Source organism: Apus apus, chromosome 1 (genome assembly GCF_020740795.1).
Source record: "Apus apus isolate bApuApu2 chromosome 1, bApuApu2.pri.cur, whole genome shotgun sequence".
NCBI classification, from domain to species: Eukaryota; Metazoa; Chordata; class Aves; order Apodiformes; family Apodidae; genus Apus; species Apus apus.
Genome location: NC_067282.1, coordinates 70,143,698 through 70,166,571, shown reverse-complemented (window position 1 = coordinate 70,166,571; position 22,874 = coordinate 70,143,698). Strand labels below are relative to the sequence as shown.

Genomic DNA, 22,874 nt, shown 5'->3' with positions numbered 1-22,874 from the left:
TATGAAGAATAGTTTAAAAGCAAAGTATTTCTTCTATTAATGATAAGTTATTAAATGCTATCAACATACCCAAGAGTGAAACACTGCTGAAATGCACTGTATAGCAATAAGGCAATTGATAAGTGTTTGACAAGAATAAATTTCTGCCAGGAAACGTTACTGCTGGAAGGAAATCAGTGAATATTCCCTAATTTAATGCTATTACTCAAGGGATTAGAGATGGATGTTTAAAATATCCAATTACTATCTTGCTAGATTAAGCTGTTTATTTCAAATCCCTTCCTAAGTGGTATACTACCTTAGAAATATAAATTTCAATATTTAGTTCCTTCTCTGGGCAGAGTGAGGAAGCTCAAGTTGCTAGGAGGCCAGATAGGAGCTAAAGTAAAGAGTCTGATATTTTTTTAAAATAATCCTTGCATCCTGCTAACAGTGGGAAGAAGAAAGAACTGAGAGTTTTTACTGACTGACAGTAGTAACTGAAGTCTTTCTGCACATTGCTTCCTCCCTTTCCCTAAACTGGTGTCACATCAGTGCATATTTCCAGTGCAGGACTTTCCTGTTACTGATATTACTAAGATAAACTTTACACCCTGGTGAAAGGCCCCCAGGGTTTCCTTTTTTCCCCTGTACGTTAGCTTATCCAAGTTCTACAGCAGCCCAGTTCCTAATTAACAGCAGTTCTGTCCCCACATGACACAATAGTTGTGTGAGCAAAGCAGACACAGTGACCACACACACAATCCTGTTGCTTCACATAGATATATGTATGGGTATAGATAATACGGTATATACACATTTTTTTATATATATATATAAAATAACACCTTGTTTATAAAGCGACATTTAATTGCCACTGGTTCCCTTCCCGCCCCACAAAAAACAATAGTATACAAAATATAAAATATTTTAAATATTTATAAACGCTGCAAGAAAAAAATAGAACTGTACGAAAATATTATTTTTTTTTTTTTCTGAGGTTCCCTCCCCTGCCCTGTGGGGAGGGACAGAGAAGGGGTACACGTTTGGCTAGCCTAGTGTGCCTTTAGTCCATAGTTGTTAAGTGGGTAGGAGTATGCCCTGCCTAATACTATCCGGTCCCGGAGGAGCTTAAATAAGACGTAATAGTTGCAGAAAAGGATGAGGGCCATGGAGAGGGTGTGGTTCCACTTCTCTGAGCGCAGCAGCGAGTAGAGCTGGTAGCAGACCACGCTGCCTTCGATGAGAATCAGAAGGTTGAGCAGCCGTAATGGACGGTGAAAAAGGAACTACAGGGAAAGAGTTAAAAAGGACAGATAAGTTGCTGCAGTGTTAAAATGGGGAGGGGTAGGTACATGATGCTGTCAGGGACCACTGAGCTAGTGACCACTGCACTGGGCAGAAGTGTTCGTACTCCAGCCAGCACTAGCTACTACTTGGGGAAAACAGCATAAGCAACAAGGCACGTAGGGGTTTCATTCTGCTTGAGAAGGGGAGGACGGGTGAAATGACCTATTGGCCAGTTGACACACTTTCCCATTTCCCTGGAAGATGTTAACTAGAACTCTCTTAAGAATGTGCCACTGCCTGATCAAAGAGCTACATTACAATGATGAGAAAGCCCTGACAAGGCAGCTGTGGCTTCCATCTTGCTCTTGGAACGAGTCCAGAGTAGGGCCATAAGGACAATCAGAGGGCTGGAGCACCTCTCCTACAAAGACAGGCTGAGGGAGTTGGGGCTGTTCAGCCTGGAGGAGAGAAGGCTCCAGGGAGACCTTATAGTGGCCTTCTAGTATCTGAAGGGGCTACAGGAAAGCTGGGGAGGGACTTTTTACAAGGGCTTGTAGTGATAGGAGAAGGCGTAATGGTTTTAAGCTGGAAGAGGGGAGATTTAAGTTAGATGTTAGGAAAAAATTATTTATTGTAAGGGTGGTGAGACACTGGAACAGGTTGCCCAGAGAGGTTGTGGATATCCCCTCCCTGGGGGAGTGTTTGAGGCCAGATTGGATTGGGCTTTGAGCAACATGGTCTCGTGGTCATAGCAGGGGGCTTGGAACTAGATGATCTTGAAGGTCCCTTCCAACCAAAACCATTCTGTGATGCTCTGATCTTGCCCAGACATGACTGTAATACTGCAACAGGAAAGCCTTTCTTCAGTAAACAGGTATTTTCTTTAGCACTAAGAGGCTCTTGCACAGCACTGAATTAACTCTGTTCCCCACAATCTGCTCTGCTGCAGCTAGGTTTGAGCCTCTCTCCCCTCCCACAGTCATAACACATCAAGCAAGAGAAGAGATACTTGCATAAAAGCGGGCATGGGACACATCTGAAGGCACTGCTACGTTGTAAGGCCCAACTGCTTTATACAGGCATCGACTACGTCGCACCAGAACTCCTTGTGGCCATATTGTGTTTTCTGACCAGCTGTGGGGAAAGAATGCCAGAGCGTTAGCATCTGTGCTTCCAAATCCCTGAACACAGGTTCATAGGAATGGACTGCATCTTGGAAAATACTAAAACCTCTGCCACAAGGACATGTCCTAGCTCCCACTGGAAAAGCACAGAGAGGTGAACAAACGTTCACCTAGCCCACTGCATTGGAGGGGGCTATCCTACTCCTGTGCAAGCTCCCTCTCCAGTGGCCAAGAAGAGTCTCGGTATTTTTTCTCTGGGAAGGAACTAGCAGTGACTGGGGTAGTTCAGACAGCTCTCTAGAGCAGATGTTTCTGTTTCTAGGGAGCAGAAAGACCAACATAGTTGCATGGGGAATGGAGAAATGTCCTCAGGAGATAAGCACTGCTGGTATTTGCTCATCTACTAGAATGTCCCCTCAGGCCTTTGGTCGGCATGCCAACCCTCCCCATGCCCACACTCACATATGCTGTGGAGCATTGCTGTAGGAACCATGTTCTAGTTTCTGCCACTTGCCAAGGTGGGCAGCTGATCTGTGGAGCAGGTCACAGTACTTGGGAGGCAGCAACTGAGTGGTGAGCATGACAAAGGCATTGATCCACACCATGATGAGGTGCTCACAGGACCATCGCATGTCGTAGTACTGGGTGCTCTGCAAAGAGACCGGACAAGAATTGGCACCACTGTCACAAAACTGAGGAAGGTATGACAAGGGACATACTGCATGTGCATCCAGCAGACCCACACCACACATTACAGGCATGCGCTTTTGGACCAGTGATTTCAGAGGGTTATTACTTAGGAAGCACTTAAGACTCCCATCTCCTTGACCTGAAGGAGGGGAGGCAGGGGATGATGTTGCAGCTGGTGCATCTCTTCCTCCAACAGCAGGTCAGAAGGTCTCCTTGCCACAGAACTGCTCCAGGAGCACCAATTGCACCAAGATTGCTACATGGATTGTGGAGCTTTGCCCATTTCACTACACCAGCTGGAGCTCACTCCAGTTAGAAAGACAACAATTTAAAAAATACAACCCCCACGTTGACAAACTGGTTCTTGGATTTAGCTTGCCAAGCATCCTAGTTGGCTGTTTTCTAACTGGCTGACCACCAAAGCCTCTGATCTGAGCCCTCAAGAGCCAGGATGTTGGATTTGAGACAGGTAACAACAGGTTCCCTTTTCTAGGAAGAACACAGCTATCCATCTGTCTAGGACAGGGGTGGGAGAAGGGAAGTTAGTAAGTGGGGTGATGAGACTAGAGGTGCATCACATTTATGGCAATACCTATCCGCCAACCAGGAGCAGTACTAGAGCACTCCGGATGCAGCCATGCTCCGCTATCCGGGCTGCCAAAGGGGAGACAGAGAAAAGGGGAATTAACCAGGAATCCAGCCTGGCAGCAGTTCACACAACATTCAGAAGGAGACAGTGGGCAGGGGCACAAAGAGAGCCAGACAAGAGCTACCTTCACAAAGCACAGTGGCAGGAATGCCACGTAGTAGGCACTGAAGAGAGAGTTGAAGAGAACTTCCTTGATCCTGTGGTTGAAATCTGCTTTTAGGCACTCCACCTCATTGCGGATGAGATCTGGGGAGAGGGGGCAGGTGTGGGTGGGGATAGTCGTAGGATTATTGAACTGTTCTCTCAGGGAGTCCCACAGAAGCGAGAGGAAATCTTTGGGTTTAACCAGGCTGCTGACAGCAGAAGCCCCATCATCCACCATCTGGTCCTGTACCAAGTAACCACAGTCTGCAGGGAGGGGCTGTGCTCTGCTGTCCTGGTGGAAGCAGCACAGAGGAACGTAGACACCAAACCTGCAAAGAAAGAAAAAAAGGACTGGTACAATAGCCATCCCAACATGAGACGGGACATCTTCTCAACACATGCTGGCCCTTAGGAGAGGGACACCAGATAGGAATGCTCACTCCAGAAACTAGTGGCCAACCCTTCTCCCCTGTAAAAGGCTAGAAGCTGCAACTTCAACAGCTGTGCAGAGAAGCTTCTTTAAATCCCATCTGCGGCACCAATGATCCAAAGGGTTCAGTCTTCAGTTGCAGTAAAAGTCCCTCGTGCAAACAGCATACTGAGGCACTTTGCCTCATTAGCTCAGCACCACCTCCTCAGATCATCCCCTGGCCATTTCTACTTCCCCTTTAATTATAAATGAAGGAGATGGATTACAGCCAACAGCTCTGCTTCCCATGGTGGCTCCTGCCACCCCCAAGGAGCTATGCCCACCTCCCCTCAGGCTTGAAGGTACAAGGTGATGTCACTCACGGGTAGCCCAGGAAGAGAAGGTTAAGAACAGAATGGCTGCGGAAGAGGTTGACCAAAGTCCAGCAGAGCACCCACCCACAGAGGGTGAGCAGCACCAGTCGCACCATATAGTGAATCACTGATGTCGCACCCACCTGCGAGGCCTGCAAATGGAGAAGGAACAATCAGCAGCCTTGTAACACTAGAGCTAGAACATGAGCACAGCAGGTGCCTCTGGAGGAGGGGGCAAGGCAAGGGTCTCAGGAGGCACCGCAATAGGGATGGCTGCCCTCTTCCTCCCAGAGGTAGGAGTCTGACTCTCTTACAAAGGTGGACACTTTAGATATTATTCATGATTGGGAGAATCCAAAAGATTCAAATAAGCACCAATTGTAGGGTATGACTAAATAGGGCCTGAAAAAAAAAAAATTCAGAGCTGCCAAAGAGAAAAATGGTTTTGTTTGTCCTTTATTGCTCTGATGATAGTCCGAGACAGCCTGAAACATTACATTTCCTCTTGCTCTTTCCTGTAGAAGAATCAGATCTCAGCATTCGTTTTCCTTAAGAACTGGAATGTCACAGTTCTCAGCTGAGATTGTACCTTGGCAATCCCAAAAGTGTATTTCCACCACTCATCTCTACTAGATGTACAGGCTGCAGTCTATAGCAGGGAGGCACCACCTTTAAAAGGACTGCAAGAAAGCTTTGTTCCAGTCTCCAGAGGGCAGAAGGCAACTGAACTATGAAAAGATTCTTATGGGTTAGAGCAAATAGATGGGATGTGCAAGAAATCAGAAGGAAAGTTTCATTGCAGAAATTCCATTCTATGCAAAGTTTTATGGAAGATGTAAACATAAATGAAAATGGTAGGAATCAGAGATGAAAAGAGAACTTCAGAGACCACATCTTCTCCATTCACCTTTTCAACAGGACAGAATTGTTCCTTTATTTTTCAACTTAATGCTTAGTTGCTTAGCCTGGAGTTACATTAACCATTTCAGTGGACAGAATTTCCATTTTCCTCAAAATTACCTTTCTCAAACAAGTATCTCGCCTGGTTCTGCTCTCACAAACACAAAGAGGGTCTCAAAACCTAAGGTGACATGACCAGAGACTCATAGTTACTGAGTAACCAGGACTGGAAGAGCAGTTATACCAGCTATTCCTATTTCACTTTAGGGTACTCAGAAATCTTCCTCTTGACCTCTCCCCTCTCATCTTCTCTTCATTCTTCCAGTCTTGGCTAAACTCCCTATTTGCCTTTCTGCTATCTGACCTGCAGTTCTCTCAGCCACTTCTCTGGCATGAGACAGTAAGGAACAGTATCACGTCTGCAGGGATAAAGAAGCAAGTGGGACCACTTCGTCTCCTTCTAGCTGTAGAGGCAACAGAGCTACCCAATACTGCAGGACGTGAAGGGCATCCCCAAAATCTTCACACCCTGAGAAGCCCTGTCCAACTTGTAGAACTTTGTCAGGCCATGGGATGGCCATGCTCTGCAGTCAGTACTAGAGGCAGGAGAGGGAACAGTGGGAATGTTACCTCAGAGATGAGGACCCACACCAGCCTCCGCGCCAGCATCACTGTGATGAACGCCGCCAGGTGGTAGTCAATGAGGTGAAAATTCTGAAGGAGGAAAGAAAAAAGGTCTTCACCAGGGAAAAAGACTCTGAAACCACCCAGCTGGGGTGGGACTAGAAAGCTGGCTGATCAGAGCGCATTAGGACCTTGTGTAAGCATTCCCCAAATCTCTCTGTTAGGAATAAGGGAGAAGGGATAAACATCAGTAATATAGAAATGTCTCCAGAAGCAACAACTTCCCCATATGGAGGTACCTTCCCACGGAGAGATTTTCACTGAAACCAAAACAAACCCGCCCTTCAGGCAGGTAGTTTTGGGGTCAAAGGGACATCCAGGACCACAATCCTAATACGGAGAACAGCTTGCAAGTTTCCCTGGGAAAAGCCACTGAGCAACCAGAACAAGGGCAGCCAAAACAATCCAGAGTAAGCACACCAGCTCACTTCAGCTCTTGGTCTCAGAAACGGTCTGTAGTGACCAGTGCTGCCTGATGATCAAGTTGATATGAGAAATGTCATCTTCACAGGCCATAGATCTATATTAGAAGTTTAATGTTGGCTCTGGCTGCATCAAGTTAGATACAGCTCTTGGGCCCCTTACAATTTTTCAGTGAAGCCATCAACCATGTTCTGGCTAGAACAATTAGTGGACTCTGAATACTGCTATTTGGGACTCCAAGGACATTTTGGGTAAAAAAGAATGTTTGACTTCTGATGGGAACACACAAATGATCATTAAATCCTTTCGGGTAGGGAGCCTAAAACAGAATGCTTTCTCCTCAAAGAAAGCTGTGTCCAACTTCGCACAGCTAATTCCCCTAACTGGAAACTGGTAACTGGATCACCAGCACCACCTGTCGGCATAGTTAACTGAGGAGCCAGCTCACGCTTCCGAGCGGCAAGGAGACAATATAAACTGAAGGAACACTTCAGAGGCTAGCTTCAACTCAGATGAGGTTTGCTGGCTCAGGTACAGCACACTGCCAGGCTGTGCAGCTCATTGGGCCAGAAGGAAGACTGAAACCGAAATTTACATAAGCTAAGGATACGACCCCCTTCTCCAGCTTCTCTGCTGCTGACCTTCTGTGAGATCCTAATGAAAACCTGCATCAGCTCTCCCTTCTCTCAGGCTCCATTGTTTACACTGTGAAGGGGCACCCACACCAGAAGACAGCAGGCTCCTGGAGTCTCAACTCCCTTTCAGACCCTTAAGGCTAGCTGGGCCATGCAAGTATCTGCAAAGAATTTCCACTGAAGGAGTAATGCTGACACCTGTCTTAACTTTCCATGTCTTTCCTCCCCTGTAAAACAGGGGATGACATAGCTCTGGCTGCTGGGGGTGCACATGAACTTCCGTTCAACTCCCTTAATGTCAAATGCTTGGTGATTCCTGAACTGAAGATGCATGAAAAGGAGCTGTGTAATGAAAACGCATGAGTGGTGCCATTTGCTGGGGAACTCACCAGTGAGGTGCAGGAAGCAGGGTGATTGTATGGGTACCACCAGACAGTCTTATAGATGTTGATGTACTGAATGAAGAGTGCTACCAGTAGGTAGATGAAGAACAGGAATTCAAAGAGAAGGCTCCCATCCAATGGCAGTTCAGGGATCCGGCAGTGACGTACAGGCTCTGGAGTAATCAGCGATGTGATCGGAGGCGCGGAGAGGCTGATGGCACTACCGTTCCTGAAGCAGAGAGATAGCACTCCCTTGGTAAACATTCTACATCATCTCTACCGTTTGCCAGGACAGGGAGTGATTGGGGTTGTGAATTTGGGACTGGGCATTGCTAGAGAAGAGATGGCAGCAGTCTTGCATTCGTATTTCTGGCGCAAGACTGGTGGTGAGCTTTGTCTTCTTCTTAGGTCAGACAAAACCCTTACCCAGCATTTTCACTAGATAACAGGTTGGTCTGCCAGAGGTGCTGTGACACCTCCAACATATTTCTGTAAACTCACAGATGGAGTAACAGAGGTACAGAGTGAGGAAGCAACTCCAAGCAAAACTCATTGAGGACTCTGTGCCAGACTGGGTGCTTGTTGGCTGCTTCCATCCATCACTACAACATTGCAGTAGCATCCAGCCCCCTTCTCCAGTTATTGAAAAGTGCCCATTGTCTTTCTGCTCACAGTTCCTCTCTTGAAAAGGGAGGTAACTAAAAATGGAACAGAGGAGTTCAGCCACTTCCTAGAGGCTGATCGCTGAAGTGTTTTCATGCTAAAGTGATGGAGGAAGTTCAGACATAAACTATGCTGCATCTTGACTGAAACCAGGATAAGCTGTGCTCCTCCAGGACTGTGGGAGTACTGATGCCATGATCTCAGAAGCCACTTGTTCCTCAAGTATCTAAGACCATCTATCAGTCCCAGACAGAGAAGTCTTTAAAGGCTATAATTGAATCGCTTGAATCTCTCTTAGCTTGTAAGGATGAACCTATACCAAGTAGATCAGGACTTGAACATGCAGCAAATAGTTTGTGTAGTTTGCTGACTTCTGTATGGAAGGAAGTAATGCTGGGCTTTTTTAGTCTTTAAGCCAAATGTGGAGAGCTAAACGTCACCGTGTGTTCCTTTTTCAGCCCTCTACTTCCCCAGAAAATTGAGATGAGTTTTGCCAACTGTGTGGATTAGTTTCATCTGCAACCAGCACAGCTAAACAGGCATCCTCCTGCCTTTCCATCATGTAGGAGGAGGACTCAGCTGAGCTCTGACAAGTCACACTAACTCCCTGTGGTATTGCAGGCAAGCAAGCAAAAGAGACAAGAACACATAATCTGCTAGGACGCACTGCTCTGGGATCTGCTGCAGGGAAAGACAAACTGAGCGCCGTGTGATTTCCATCCCTGGCCGTCATGACCACGGTGAGCGGTGAAGGGTAGCTGAGACCACTTCTACAATCCTCCCCATGGGGCAGATTTTAATGTATGAAGTCAAGAGAGGGGCTGCTGAGGGAAGCATATGCTACAGCAGAACTGGGAAGAGCAGCTGGAAAAGGTTTGTCATGCAGGGCACATTCCCTCTTGGATGGACCATCTCCTAATGCTACAGCAGAAGGCTGGATGTCTCCCATCTCCCAGTTCTTACTTTAACCACGAAGCTGTGCTCTTGCACAGAGTTCAGAGCAGATCAAGGCTCCCAGCTTTCAGCAATATCATCCTCACCACAAGTGTCTCAACAACCCTACCTTTGTCCTCACCTGTTTCTCAACCCAGTACTGTTCCCGCAGCTCCCGCCGACCAGCGTCTGGAGAGAAGGCAAAGCTGAACGGCTTAGCTGCTGCCGGCTGGGTCCCCTCCTTCCACCGGGCATGACCAGGAACCAATCCACTTCCAGTGCCTCCAGCAGGCTGTGCCCTGAGATCCAGATAACAATCCTGAAGCCTTCCCAGGTCTGCAAAGGAAGCAGAAACGTCAGTTAGGCTGCAAACTGCTGGTCACCTAGTTCACACCCCAGCCAAGCAAGTTCATGGAAGCCACTCTCATACATTCAGAGCCCTGTGGGATGCCTGTTCCCACCCTAAACCAGTGCCATTTCCGCAGCACCAGATCAGCATCTGCCTGCCTACACGGAATGGACACCATTGACGCTGTGTCTTTAAAAAGAGGCTGCTTACATTAGTCGTAAGTGACTGCTAGCACTTCCTGTTGGCTGGAAAGGGCCTCCAAGCATCTCCAGGGTTGGAGACACCCCACTGCTCTGTGCCTTGTTTCAAAGGGAAGCCTGAGAAAAGCCCACTCCCTATTCTGGTTTAAGGAGCTATTAGAGCTTTGCAGGTCTTTTCAGCCACCCAACAGGTGACTTAACAGGGTCTGATGCTGGATCCCCTCAGATAGAGCTCAGGACAGCCTTAATTGGTCTCCATGAAGTTAACTGCATGATTCAGCTCTCTTCTATGCTAAGAAAGCCTGACTGACATGGTGGTTGGACATCCATTTAAAAATGGTTCTAGCTAGCAGAGTAGTGCTGCAAAACACACAGGTATCCATGTCCTTCAGATGCACAGCTAGGCAATCACGTTTCCCAGCCTTCAAAAAAAAAAAAATTAAAAAGCCTGTGAATATTTATTTTTATTTCACTGTTCACCTGAAAGACACTGCAATGATTTCAACAGTGAAGTAAGTTTCTGATGGCCAGCAGACATAAGAGTGAGGGGTTGGAGTGTGAATCTGGAAGTCATTCCAAGCACTCATGCTGTACAGAACTGAGACACTGAGTGAGCATCTCATTGCAAGGACTCTGGTGTGTCTGCATGTCTGGAGACTAATTGTCTGCCCTTTTGGCAAAGCATCACAGCCAGAAACAACCCATGGTCCAAAAAAGCACTTGCTCCTTCTGGGAAACTCTGGATCTAGCTTCAAAATTTACAGATGGAAACCATCGTCTATTTATAATTCAGTTATCACCTCCTTTAAAATCACAGCTGGCAGAAATGCCAGGGAGTTTGCTCAATGAGTCACATCACTGTCACCATGAATGCTGCATGCAGGAGAACTATTCTAAAAAACTTCCTCAAAGAATTGTCTTTTGTATTGAAATTTCCCATGCTTCTTCTTGACTCCAATATCCAGTCCTCAAAATTTCAACAGAAATCAAGTAAGATGTTCCAAAAGCCATACCTACATAAAGGTGGGCATGTCTTTACTTGAAACAAACAAACAAAGAGTTGTGAAAGTGCATGAAAGGATAAAGGAGAGCAAACATTGGTCAATTTGGATTTGGAAAAAAATAATGTGTTTTGGCAGACTTCAAAACTCTCAGTTTAATTCTAGTGACAACACAACAGAGAACTGAAGCTTTCCATACCTTCCTGGTCAAGACTAAAGCTTTCACAGAACCTCTGGGATGTTCTAGAGTTTTAGTTGAGAACATCTGTATTTCAGGAATTAAATATATACAAGAAAATTCTCATGCATGCACAAAAAGAGCAGGGATAGCAGCAGACAGAATCACAAAAGTACTGAGGCTGGAAAAGACCTCTGAGATCAAGTCCAGCCTGTGACCCAACACCACCACATCAACTAGACCGTGGCACTAAGTGCCACATCCAGCCTTTCCTTAAACACTACCAGGGACAATGACTCCACCACTTCCCTGGGCAGTCCATTCCAATGTCTGATTCCCTTCTCCATGAGGAAGTGCTTCCTAATATCCAACCTAAACCTCCCCGGGTGCAGCTTCAGGCCATGCCCTCTCATCCTGTCACTGGTTGCCTGGAAAAAGAGCCTGACCCTCACCTGACTACAACCTCTCTTCAGGTAGTTGTAGAGAGTGATAAGGTCCCTCCCGAGTCTCCTCCTCTCCAGACTAAACACCAGCTCCTTCAGCCTATTCCTGTAAGACTTTCCTTCTAGTCCCTTCACCAGCCTCATTGCTCTCCTCTGAACCTCCAGCACCTCAATATTCTTCTTGAAGTGAGGGGCCCAGAACTGCACACAGACAATGCAGAGTTCCTTTAGGGCATCCAGATATTTTACATAAGCAGCTAGGATGAAAAAAAAACCAAACCACAAACAAAACAAAAAACACAGAGAGGAAAAAAAACCTCTAAAAGAAGTGACTTTGAAAGCCACTGTAAGCCAAATTTAACTGTGACAGGGACTGGGGAAGCTAAAACAATTGGTCTGATTCAACCTACAGGTTATTTTTAACAGATGCCATACATTGGTGGGCTAATTAGTGGTATTACCAATGGAAGGCATTCTATGCCACACTCACTAATTCATGTAAATAATTTAACAGCTCTCATTAGCATGCTTCAGATGCTTACCCATATAGTTGCTTGGACACTGAGTAATCACTTCCCCCCTCTGGTTTTGCAAACCAGTAAAATGCAGGTTCCTACCAGTAAAAAAGAATGCCTGTGGAAAACAGGCCTCCTTAATGTCAGTGCACCACATTTTAAACAAATTTGAGTAAGCCCTTTCACAGTGATACATGAACATACAGACTGGGCAGTTCCCCAAGCCAAGCTTTAAATAACTTTACTTCACTGGAGAGTCTAATCAAATTAGGTGAGTGTCTGTTAGAGCAAAATCTGCCTAATAACCATTCCTTTTTTGTTTGCTTTTGTTTTGTAAAACTAGCCACATAAAACTGAAGCTCCCCAGATAAAGTTAAACAAAGCAGTGAGATTACAGATCAGTTTGACTCTAAGTCTGCTTTTTTTGGCCTTGAACCAATCAACGGCCCTCCTTTTTGAGGAGAGAGACATGGGAAAAAGCCTTTTTATAGTTTTCAATTAATAAACAAAAGCATGATTCTACTCTGAAAAATATGCTAACAAGAAAAAAAAGTGTCCATGACCCCTTACCCCAACAGACAAGATTCCTGTGTGCATCCAAGTCATATTAAGTATTAATAAAGAGCCTGCAGAGCAAGCTGGGAGTCTGCCATGCTCCCTTCTCTGTTTGCAGAGTCCCCACCCCAGAGTTACACATCAGTGATCCTATTTTTTATAGTCACGGCACAAAAAGCAAGTAATGGAAAGTAAAAGCTTTTCCTGACAAGACTCTTTAGTCTATTAATGTGACTCCACATTCTTCTTCCCAGTTTACCTGTACTTTCCCTTAAAAATAAGTCACGTAGCTGTAGTCCCTTCATCTTCAACATGCCCAGAACAGAAACTGCCTAGCTTCCAAGATCTCCTCTTTCAGGCAGATGTTGGCATCATGGAAACACCTGAAGATCTGGGAAGCAGCTACAGAACAGTGGACAGTGGTCCTGTCTGTGCACAGGAAATAGACATCAGTGCAGACAGCTCTTGGGTCCTACAAAGAGACCAAGCTTTTTCTTCAGGACAGGGTCAAAACCTTCAGCTGTGACATGGTTATAAGAAGACACAGGAACACATAGCATCAGACCCTCTGATTGAAATGGATGCACCTGCAGAAAGCATTTGGGCATTTTGTTTCTCTGCACCACCAGCCCTCCTCCCCACCAGCTCCCCAGCTGTCCTGAAGAGGCAGAATCAAGGCAGGCAAGAACCACAGCTGTGAGCAGGACTTGACTGATGAAGAGTTAGGCAGATGAACTATCCACCAGTTCAGAGGTGAAGCAGCATGCAGCCCCCCCTCCTGTTCCCCAGGTCCCCAGGGACCATCACTCAGAATCATGTTCCTGCATCAGCAGCTGCCCAAACAGCTCTTAGAAGAGACAAGAGAGTCAGTGACTCATCAGAATGAAAATCTGTCTGGTTCCCCATCTCTTTGCTGGAAACACAATGCTCTGCTGGTTATTTTGATGGTGTTAACACTTTTTAATTGGAGAAAACTCCAAGCCTCCAGTCCTCTTCGGAAGCTCGCTGCACTGAGGCATGAGAACTCTGAGAGCTTGAAGAACATTCAAAAGGCTCACCTTGGCTCCACAAGTCCTACAGCTCTCAAGAGCAGAAAGGGAAATGTGGCCAAACTCACTTGCAGCAACATGGCTTGAAGACTACAGGTCTCTCGTTGCAACTCTCCACCTCAGTCAAAGCAGCTTTCTTCCTGCCCAGTAAGCACACAATGTCTTGGGGTGAAGCAACATGTTGCCTCTGCATCTATTAGTGAGGGAGGTCTGCCTGCTTCCTCCTCCTCAGCAACACAGAAGTGTCCAATGTTGCCTGGGTTGCTAGCAAGACTTTCCATTTGGGGTGTCCATGTTTTACAGCTATGGAACCACACCTATCACCAGCACAGCACTCTCTCACAGCGACATGGAGCAAGCCAGCCCCCATGTCATGGCTGAAGAGCACTGACACAAACCATGGGGAACTACCAGTGCTGACAAAACACCATCAATGTCTCCAACCCCTCTGGGTGCTAGTGGTAATACCCTGAACCACAGCTAGCATCAAGCACAGGACAAGAGGATAAGGGAACTGGGAACAGCACAGGGAAAGTACAAGCCAAGGAAGCAGAAGTGCCAGAAGCAGCCATTTGGTGCCTCAGCAAGCAGCATTGCCCATCTCTAGAGCACTCCTGCATCCAGTCCAGGTTTCTGGCAATTCCTTCCCCCTCTGTGGTCATAAGCACTGGCTCGTAGGTAATTTTCTTTCAAAAAACCCCACACATTCTGGAACTGGACTGTTTGGATAAGCTCTGATGCATGAGCTCCCAGAACACAAAGGCCATCTAAGACCTTGCTGGTTCACCTTGGCCTAAGTGAAAGGCTCTGTTCCCAGGGCTGCCACTGAACAGCACAGCCAGCACCTGTACAGCTTCTGAGGATGCTAATGGCCAATGCCCATAAGCAGCACCACAGGTGACAACAACTCACTGCATCCTAAACAGTAGCTTACTAATAAAACCTTGTTTGCAAGGTTGCAAAAGATCACTACTAGTCTCTGGTTAAACCATTTCTGGAAGGAAAGGAGAAGGAAAATAGCGTAGAATTTTCTAACCTTTGGGATTAAATATATACACCATTAACAGCCAGGACTTTCAGCTGGCAGACAAACAGGCCTTCCTCCTCTACCTCCCTCCCACCCCCACCAGTCTCTGAAATTGAAACAAGCAGTGTCAAAAGGTCTCCCAGCTACCGATGTCCTCACTTCAAGTAACTCTACCTAGTCAGCCTAATCCCAAACGAGCATTTGTCCAGCAATCCTAATGTCTTTGCAAATTATCAGTGAATCCACCTTATATTGAACTGCTGTGGCTTCTAGTTGCTACAGCTTATCTTTACTTCCTTTTATTGTGAGGCTTTTATTTATTTATTCAAATAATAACATTTTGACAGTTGGAAAAAGTGAGACACAGAGCCAGAAATCGATTGACCCAGCATAATGCCACAAAAATCAAGAAGAGAGCCTTGGAACAGCGATGGTTGTACACGTGCCTCAGCCATGAGGCCACCTTGTCAGTGCCCTCACATCTGCTATGCTGAAAGCCAAGAAGCTTTGTGGAAAAGCCTTAACTAGGTTTTTTTTTTTTGGGGGGGGGGGGGGGAAATGGCATTTGGTTGTTGCAAGGGAGGAAACAACTGACAGGTTATCAGATGGAAAGCTAAATATTTGGCTTCTGCAGAGCTCCCCCAGTGCTAAGTCAACACAACCTTTCAACTCAGGCTGGCTCCAAAGGCACACACCCACCCACCACCTGGCCCAGAGCTCAGCCCTGGCCCTGGGATGGGAGGCAAAACCGGTTAGGAGGGAGGTCTCCCAAGTCAGCACATTTTCCATGTCCTCACACCATACGGAGAGAGAGATTAAGAAGGAGATTTGGCATGGAGACAGAAACCCCCCTGAAGGGCAGCCCAGGGTCGGGCGAGGAAGACAAGAGCAGGATGGTGAATCACGCTGTCAGGTGATGCACCAGCAAGCCTAATTTTTAAGCTGTGACTAAGAACCAAGAACCTCCTCTGTAATAACAAAACCAACCCAGCAAGGCCAAATCACTGTAGGCTTTTCTGATACAGCACAACAGGCCGAAGAGGTTCCAATAATCAGCACTCCACACGTGTCAAAGCCGAAGGGCGAAAGTAGCAAGAAAAAGGCAAGATTTTACAAACAGCATATATACTATATGACTCATTTCAGTCATCCTCAGCAAGGAAAGCTACAGCTAAGCAGGCTCATAAGCAGGTAAAATAAAAGTTCCAGCTAAAGACAAGGTGAAGGCAGCACTTGTAGCTGCCACAGTACTTCAAATACCCACTTGAAGCAGGAAATAAGTTTTCCAGGAAAAGCCTCTCCAGGTTAAAGTACAGTAAACTCAGTTCAGCTCATTTTGCAGACATGCTCTTTGAGGATGGGACATAGATTAAAGTTCTTAATACTCTAGATGAAGAAAATTATCCAAAAGATTGATAAAGCAATTTTTGAAATGAAGAAGGATTTCCAACCCAAATCCTACATATTCCTTTAAAATCCCCTCAAAGACCTCACGTCAGATGGTGCGAGGAAGAGATTTCCAGAGGTAAGCAGGAGATACAGTCCTCTTCACAATACAGATGAGTTCATGTCTTTGTGAACTGGAGGAAGATACACACACTGTGGGCTCTTAGTGAACACCTCTGTTGAGTACAAGAACAAAGCTGCAATCCCTGAAGTAATAAAATAATACCTCATAAACATATAATTACCTTGTGCAACTAATTGCTGCAGGAGGTCAAAGCAAACAGCTTAGTAAGACTTCAATGGACTACTGTAATAATTCTATGAATGCAGACAACTGAAATTATGTTGAAAAAAAAAATCAGGAAAAAAACCAAACCACAACAAAAAATCAAGCTACAAGTGGCCATTAATGCACTTCTCAGCAAACAACAGTATCACACAGTTAGCAAGACACTAACATCTTCTTTGGCTTCTTCTAATATATGCAGCAACACTCACAGCCAAATACTGGATCTGGGAATAAAGAAAGAATTGGCTTGTTCTTGTGTGAGAGCAAAACAGAATTGCAAAGCTGAGGGCTTTCTGCAGCAGAGGGAAATGCAGGCCTGACCAGCTGGGTCTGTTTTCGTCCTACAGTTCCCATGCTTCTAAATCGTGTGGGGATAGGGACAGCAAGTCCAGTCTCACCCAGAGCAAAAGGCTCAAACTAAAGAGCTGGCAGGAATTACTAAGCTTGATGTACAGTCGTCAGAGACAACCTGCACTGTTGTCTGAAAGCTTGGGAGAGTTTCAGCTTCAGCTCCAAAACAGCATTTGGATACGTAACAACGTAAAAGCTTTAAGCTCCTGCTCCACGTGCCTGTTAAAGATAGAAACCAAAGTTCACTTTAGAAAAGGACACCGGTTGGGAAGTAATGTTCAATCACAAGGACAATGTACTAGCAGCCACAACACAGGCTAAACTATCAAGGGTAGCTGCTAATACAACGTATCAACACGCACTCCTACATACATCTTGCAGGAAAGCTCTTCAGCAAACACTGCACACAGGCCTGGTGCTAAAACACAGACACCACCGGAATGTGGCGATACCACCCTCTGTGACACAGTGCAAGGCACAGCAACCAGGGAAGGAGGGGAATTTTACCTATGGCCACTGAGATTTTCTCTTACAACTTGCCAGAACAAACATAGCCAAACAGATCGGTACTGGGGAAAGAGAGGGGGAAAAAAAGATGGTCTTTCCTTAAAGGCCCATCTTATAATTTTTAGCCAAGCCAGCCACAAAATATACATTTTTCTCCAAACCCTGAATATACACACACATGGTCTAATGGCCTGAGTACAGGACTGCAAGCCAGGAACACTCCGCTTTTAATCTCTTATTTTCAACTGACTTCCAAAGAAGCTCTTTTACGGATTTAGACCTCAATTTCCTTATACCAAACAGGATAAACTATTCATCAAGTATTTCTCTTCCCAGGGGTCTCAGTATGTAGCAGTGAATATTTCTTACACTATTATTTCAGTGCTTTAGACAAGTTTTTTTAAAAACAAACAGAAGCAGCTTTCCTGCTGCTTTTGCTCCTCTGCCAATCCCTATGTTTAATTTAATGGAGATCAGCCATGATGACAAATCATGGGAAGTCACTAGGATTTTTCTGTTTTGTCCTCACGTAGCTAAAAATAAGGCAGGCATCTGTCATCTGAAGCAATGAGTTTGAAGGCAGGGAGTAGAACACGAGGAAGAAACACCTCCTTGAGCCTTACCTTAAGTCACTTCATCAGGATTCATACTGAACAGTATCAATGCAACAATTTGAGTATCTTTGACGCCATGGAAAAGCAAAATTATTGCAGGGAATTCTAAAGAGGTCATAATTTGCATAAATAATAAACTTGCATTAACATATAACACACCTGTGAGAACACATCAGTTCCCCCCTACTTGCCTGTAAAATAACAGCTATACAAGTTCCCTGCAAAACAGTAAAGGTCTTCAATTCAACCTGCATTACTCTGGCAGGCAGCGCTCAGAACCACGTACAACCATTTACAGAGCAACTAAGGTAGCACACTGGGAAAATGCAATAGGACACGTCAATCCCTGGTGTAATTAATTGTACCAAGACTAATGTAGCTGTCTGAATCTACATCCATGCTCCCTTTCAAGCACTTCTCAGCCACAGATGTCTACTGATAGTTTTGCTGCAAGCCTACCATTTCAAAGCCCCCAGCACATCTAGATGCTGCTGCACCATGGTAGCTGGTACAGTTTTTCTGACTAACTTCCACAATACTTCCCACCAGAAGTCTCGTTTTCTGCTTGCAACACGCTCAGCCCAAAAAGTCAAAAAAAAAGGTTGGAAATGACTCTCCAATGAATACTCCCCATGAAGAATGGCAGGAAATCTTTCAGGCAAGTTTGTGATAGCTCATGAACCATTTGCCTGAGTCACACAGCCACTAGAGAGCTACCTCTGATGGAAAAAATCCACCTGCTAGAAGCTGTACCACTTATTTAATTGTGGTACAGTTAGAAAAAAATGGTCTAGAGTCTCCATCAGCACAAGAGACCTGCTGCAGTTAGGTGAACAAAGAAGAGGAGAAAAGTAACTTCATGGCACCATCCATTACTGTGAGAGGCCAAACTCTGAGCCAGAGAGTGGATTAAGGAGATGGCAGAGGGAACAGATCACTGAAAGAAGAGGAAGGTCGGCTGTCAAAATTTCCTATTTTCCTTACAGTTTCTTGTGCATAAGCTAGCACTGCTGAACTGTCATCACACAGAATCAGTTCTCCAATTGAATGGCAGTGCAAGAACAAAAACTGGGCCTCAAAAAGGAAAATATGTATAACAGAATATCATACTGTACAATTAAGTGTGACAGATCAAGTAATACCAAAGTCTAAAGATCCCAATCATTTAAGCAGATTCTGCAAGCCAAATTTAACCCTCCTCTGTATTTCTCCAACCATGAACACGCCAGGACATAACATGTCACAATGGACAAAATAAAGAATGGTCAGAAATCAGTACTATTTTTAAGACCAAACATTCTAATAGTAAACAAATCCAGCCAAACCACGAACTGATTTTCACCAGTGCTAAAAAGCACACACATCTTCATACTGACAAAATATCTCTTCTTTAAATCCAGAGTACATATCCAACCCCTCCAACCCAAGAGTTTCACACCTGTAAACTCCAACTGAACTACATGCTTGTAACTGCCAGCAGAAAACTTTTTTTTCAGGATTTCATTACATTAAGGCCCATGGAAAGCACTAAGACTGAGGAGTAGAATGGTCTCAGAATCAGTACTATCTTGTTGCTCTGCATAGTATCAATCTATAGGAGCTGTAACTCTACAGTTGTACTGAATGGCTGGACAGGCATCTGAACTCAACGCTCATGGAAATTGGAAGCCACCTTAACAAACGTTTCTAGTATATGTGCTCTTGCTGTATTTTCAAACATCCAGATTTGATGCCTGTAGAAGAAAAAATAAATATTAGTTTTATGATATCCAGACTTCAGCTGCCCTAGTCAATTTGCAGTAGAGACACCTTCCGAGAAAAGTTTGTGTTCAAGTGCTGCTCAATTCCAAAACCAGCAGAAATGTGTGGGGTTTTTTTCCCTTCAAATACTACATAACTTACTTCAATCCTGTCTAAAATTTCAGACCAAAAAACAGCGTCTGAAAAAAAGCATAGACAAAAAAATGATTAGGCCTGTCTGCTTTTGAGCAATACAAATCAGTGTAACTAACTATATTAGCCATGTTACATCAGCACAAATATTGCTAATATAGGCAGGCCACTAAGATGAAAACAGCTGTATTTCCTTAGCTACCACAGGAGGCCAATGCCATTAGTATCTCTCTAAAAAGAACAACTTGGCAAGGTGCTAACCTGTACATCACAAAAAGTTTTTAAAAGAATTTCTTACAGGCACAACAGAAGCATACTCTGGCAAAATGCTTTATCCCCGTTTTACAGTCAGAAAGTCTGTAAAAAGATAAAAATAAAAGGCCTGTCTCTTCTAAATTAGCATGATTTTAAATGTCCAGTCAAACCAATGTAAACATCTGTCAGTAGCAGTGTGGATACCTAGACCTTCTGAAAATCAGGTTTCAATTGCCTGCAAGTCACTAGGTCTGCAAAAGAGACAGCCAGGAATGAGCTGTACAGGACATATGGCCTTGAGATGAGCACTGCACATCATGCTGGACACAGTTATCTGTGTCAAGTGATATTACCTGAGCTCTTCTGTCCTTCCAAATAAGTCAGACCTGGACAGCATTCCCACTCTATGTGCTGGGTTGCACTGCAAAACCTGACTAAAAGATACTCAGGAACAAAAACAAGGATTAGCTGCACCTACACCTGAAGAACTTCCAGTCTGATAAGGAACAAAAAGGAGCAGGTGAAACTTCAGCACAGCTCTCAGAGAGGTGAGGGCTGCCTGGCTACTATTTTGATAGCTAGTGGGTCCAGGTTTTACCAGCAGAGCACCGCAACACCAAGCACCTCGGCTCCAGAAGAGTGGCTGGGAGGAGAAACGAGTGTCAGAATCAAAGCCACTTCAACAACAGGAGTGCCAGGAGGTGAGCAAAGGAACAGACTGCGGGTTGAAGGGCTGGGTCCTGCTTTGCCCTCGGCAGCACCCTGTGAAACTGGAGCTGAGCCATTCCAGTCCCATCCCGGTACGACCGTATCCCTCTCCCAGAAAATCTCTCTGATCGCGGCGACGCGACAGGCCTGAACCGGTGACAAAAGGGGACGCTTCATCTCCCAAAACCTTACAACTCACTGCTTTGTATCACAGACATCTTCACTTACAGCCCTAAGAGACACCAGCGAGGCGAGGGGGCTCAGCGAAAACGCGTGCACGAGAGGGATCACAAACCAAGCCGCCTCTATCTCTGCTACACGTTCTCGTGCTAAAGCGATGCTGGAACCGTGAAGGAGCCGCCTCACGTAACAAGGAAAATCACCCGCCTAACTGCTATCCTGCGCGACAGAGGATGAGCGAGACGCGGGCTTCTCAGCAGCACGAAACACAACAGCCCCAGAGACGCGCGCCCGCATCCCCTTCTGGGAACGGCACCGCCCGGCGGGTTCGATGTGCCTGGAGCTCCGGAGGATGGCCTCAGCTCTCCGTCTTCCACCGGACGGTGCCTTCTCCCGCCGCCCCTGCGGGCACTGACGGCGCGGGTAAGCCGCCCTCAACAACCAAGGCCAGCCTACCCGGGGGCCCAGACCAGCCTCCTCGCCTGCAGCCCCGGGACCACAGCGTGCCGACCTCTCCGCTCCCACCCAGGCGTCCGGAACGAGACCCAGCGCCGTCACTTACCAGCAGGACGACACAAAGCCAGCAGAACCCTCCCGCACACACGCACGCACCAAGTTTCGGGCAGGCAGGAGGCGGCCCCGCACCACGGGGCAGCTCTGCGGGGACTCGGGCGGCAGGCGGCGGCTCCGGGCTCCCATGCCAGGGTCCCGCCCGGCCCGGGGGAGCCCGTGTCGCCGCCTGGGGCTCTCCCGCGGGTGATACTCACACATCCAAGCGCGGGCGGCGGCGCGGCTCGGACATCAGCCGGCTCGGGGTCCCCTTCCGGCGGCAGCGGCCCCGCGGCGAGCCCCGGCACCCCCCCCGGACCCCCGCACCGCCGGCGCGGGGCGAGGCTGCGGGGGGCGAGGCTGCGGGGGCTCGGCGGAGCGCCCCTCCTCCCGCCGGGCAGACCCGCCGACGCCCCGCGGCGGGGCAGGGGCAGGGGCCGGGGCCGGGGCCGGGGCGAGCGGCCGCCCTGCGGGGAAAGGCGAGGGCAAGCAAAAACAAGCCGGAGGAAGCGGGCGAGCCCGGCTTCGGCGCCCCGCTACCGCCCGACGCCCCGCCGGCTGCCCGCGCCGCCGCGGCCGCCCGGGAGACGTGGCAGGGAGGGCTGCTGCTCTCATCAGAGGGCGACGGGCGGCGGCCCCGGGCCCGGCCGGCCCAGGGAGGGGAGGGGAGGCGGGGCGGGGCGGGGCGGCCGCGCCGCCATCTTGGTGGTGGCGGCAGCAGCAGCAGCAGCAGCAGGAGCCGGCCCGGCCCGGCCCGGCCCGGCCTTTCTGCGGGGCTTTGGTTGGGTTTTGTTTCTATTTCGGGTGGGTACATCGGCGGGAGTCTCCAGGGGAGATGCGCCGTCTCCTTGTTTGCTCTCTGCCGCCCCGGAGCACGTTTTTTGTTGGCCCAGCATCACAAGTCATCATAAACCCAGAAAGCTCCGCGTTTTACATCATTATATACCACCCCCCCACCCCCAAATAAATAAATAAATAACCGAAACGTTAGGAAAGAAAACGAACTGCTTCGTTACAGCCAGCAAATCTACCGACCCCACGAGTGAGCATCCCCAGGTGGAAAGCCCTGCGGTCCTTACCGCCCGCGGCCCGGGTGCCATGCGGGGGCTCCGCGGGAGGAGACCCGGGCCGGCTGAGGAGCTCCACACGGGCACTGGGCGCACGGGAAGACCCAGCAAGGAGCCCACAGGAAGGAAGGGACGTGGGGACAGTCTCTGCAACAGCCGCCAAGCGGCAGCAAATTGCCAAAGGCTGGCGGAAAACCTACCCCAGGCTTCCCGAGCGATGAATGTGCAGATGCTGGCCCAGAGCTGGAGAGCTGTACGGGTGGAAAAAAAAAAAGGGCATCTTTGCATTATTAGCTTTCACGGCTACAAGAAAGCTCTCGCAGGGAGCGAGGGGAAATACCGGAGGAAAGGAATAACCTTGTGTATGAGCTATAGACAATTCTGCACGGGGATGCACTGCCCAAAAGTTTTACCCTGA

General features: G+C 47.3%; 1 protein-coding gene across 5 annotated transcripts; it reads right to left on the bottom strand.

The window, feature by feature from the left end:
- Positions 1-748: 748 nt before the first annotated feature.
- On the bottom strand, positions 749-22,554 carry TMEM39A (transmembrane protein 39A). 5 transcript variants are annotated; one of them, XM_051608298.1, is made up of 9 exons: positions 22,469-22,553; positions 9,423-9,616; positions 7,691-7,913; positions 6,190-6,273; positions 4,669-4,811; positions 3,857-4,205; positions 2,856-3,043; positions 2,283-2,403; positions 749-1,268 (listed from the first exon to the last, which is right to left on the bottom strand). In XM_051608298.1, exons 1-9 carry the CDS (start codon positions 22,487-22,489, stop codon positions 1,035-1,037), a joined length of 1,557 nt encoding a protein of 518 aa, XP_051464258.1. In that variant the 5' UTR covers positions 22,490-22,553; the 3' UTR covers positions 749-1,034. The 5 variants fall into 5 exon arrangements, with proteins under 5 accessions (XP_051464258.1, XP_051464259.1, XP_051464261.1 ...); XM_051608299.1 differs by lacking the exon at positions 22,469-22,553 and adding an exon at positions 22,425-22,442; XM_051608301.1 differs by lacking the exon at positions 22,469-22,553 and adding an exon at positions 21,608-21,914.
- Positions 22,555-22,874: the final 320 nt, after the last annotated feature.

Coding starts and splice junctions, on each gene's coding strand:
- TMEM39A (XM_051608298.1), bottom strand. CDS start 22,489: ATGGCACCCGGGCCGCGGGCG. Junction 4,812..6,189: donor TGTGGGTCCTCATCTCTGAG/GTAACATTCCCA, acceptor CTCCATTTGCAG/GCCTCGCAGGTGGGTGCGAC. Junction 1,269..2,282: donor TGTCCCATGCCCGCTTTTAT/GCAAGTATCTCT, acceptor CTTTCCCTGTAG/TTCCTTTTTCACCGTCCATT.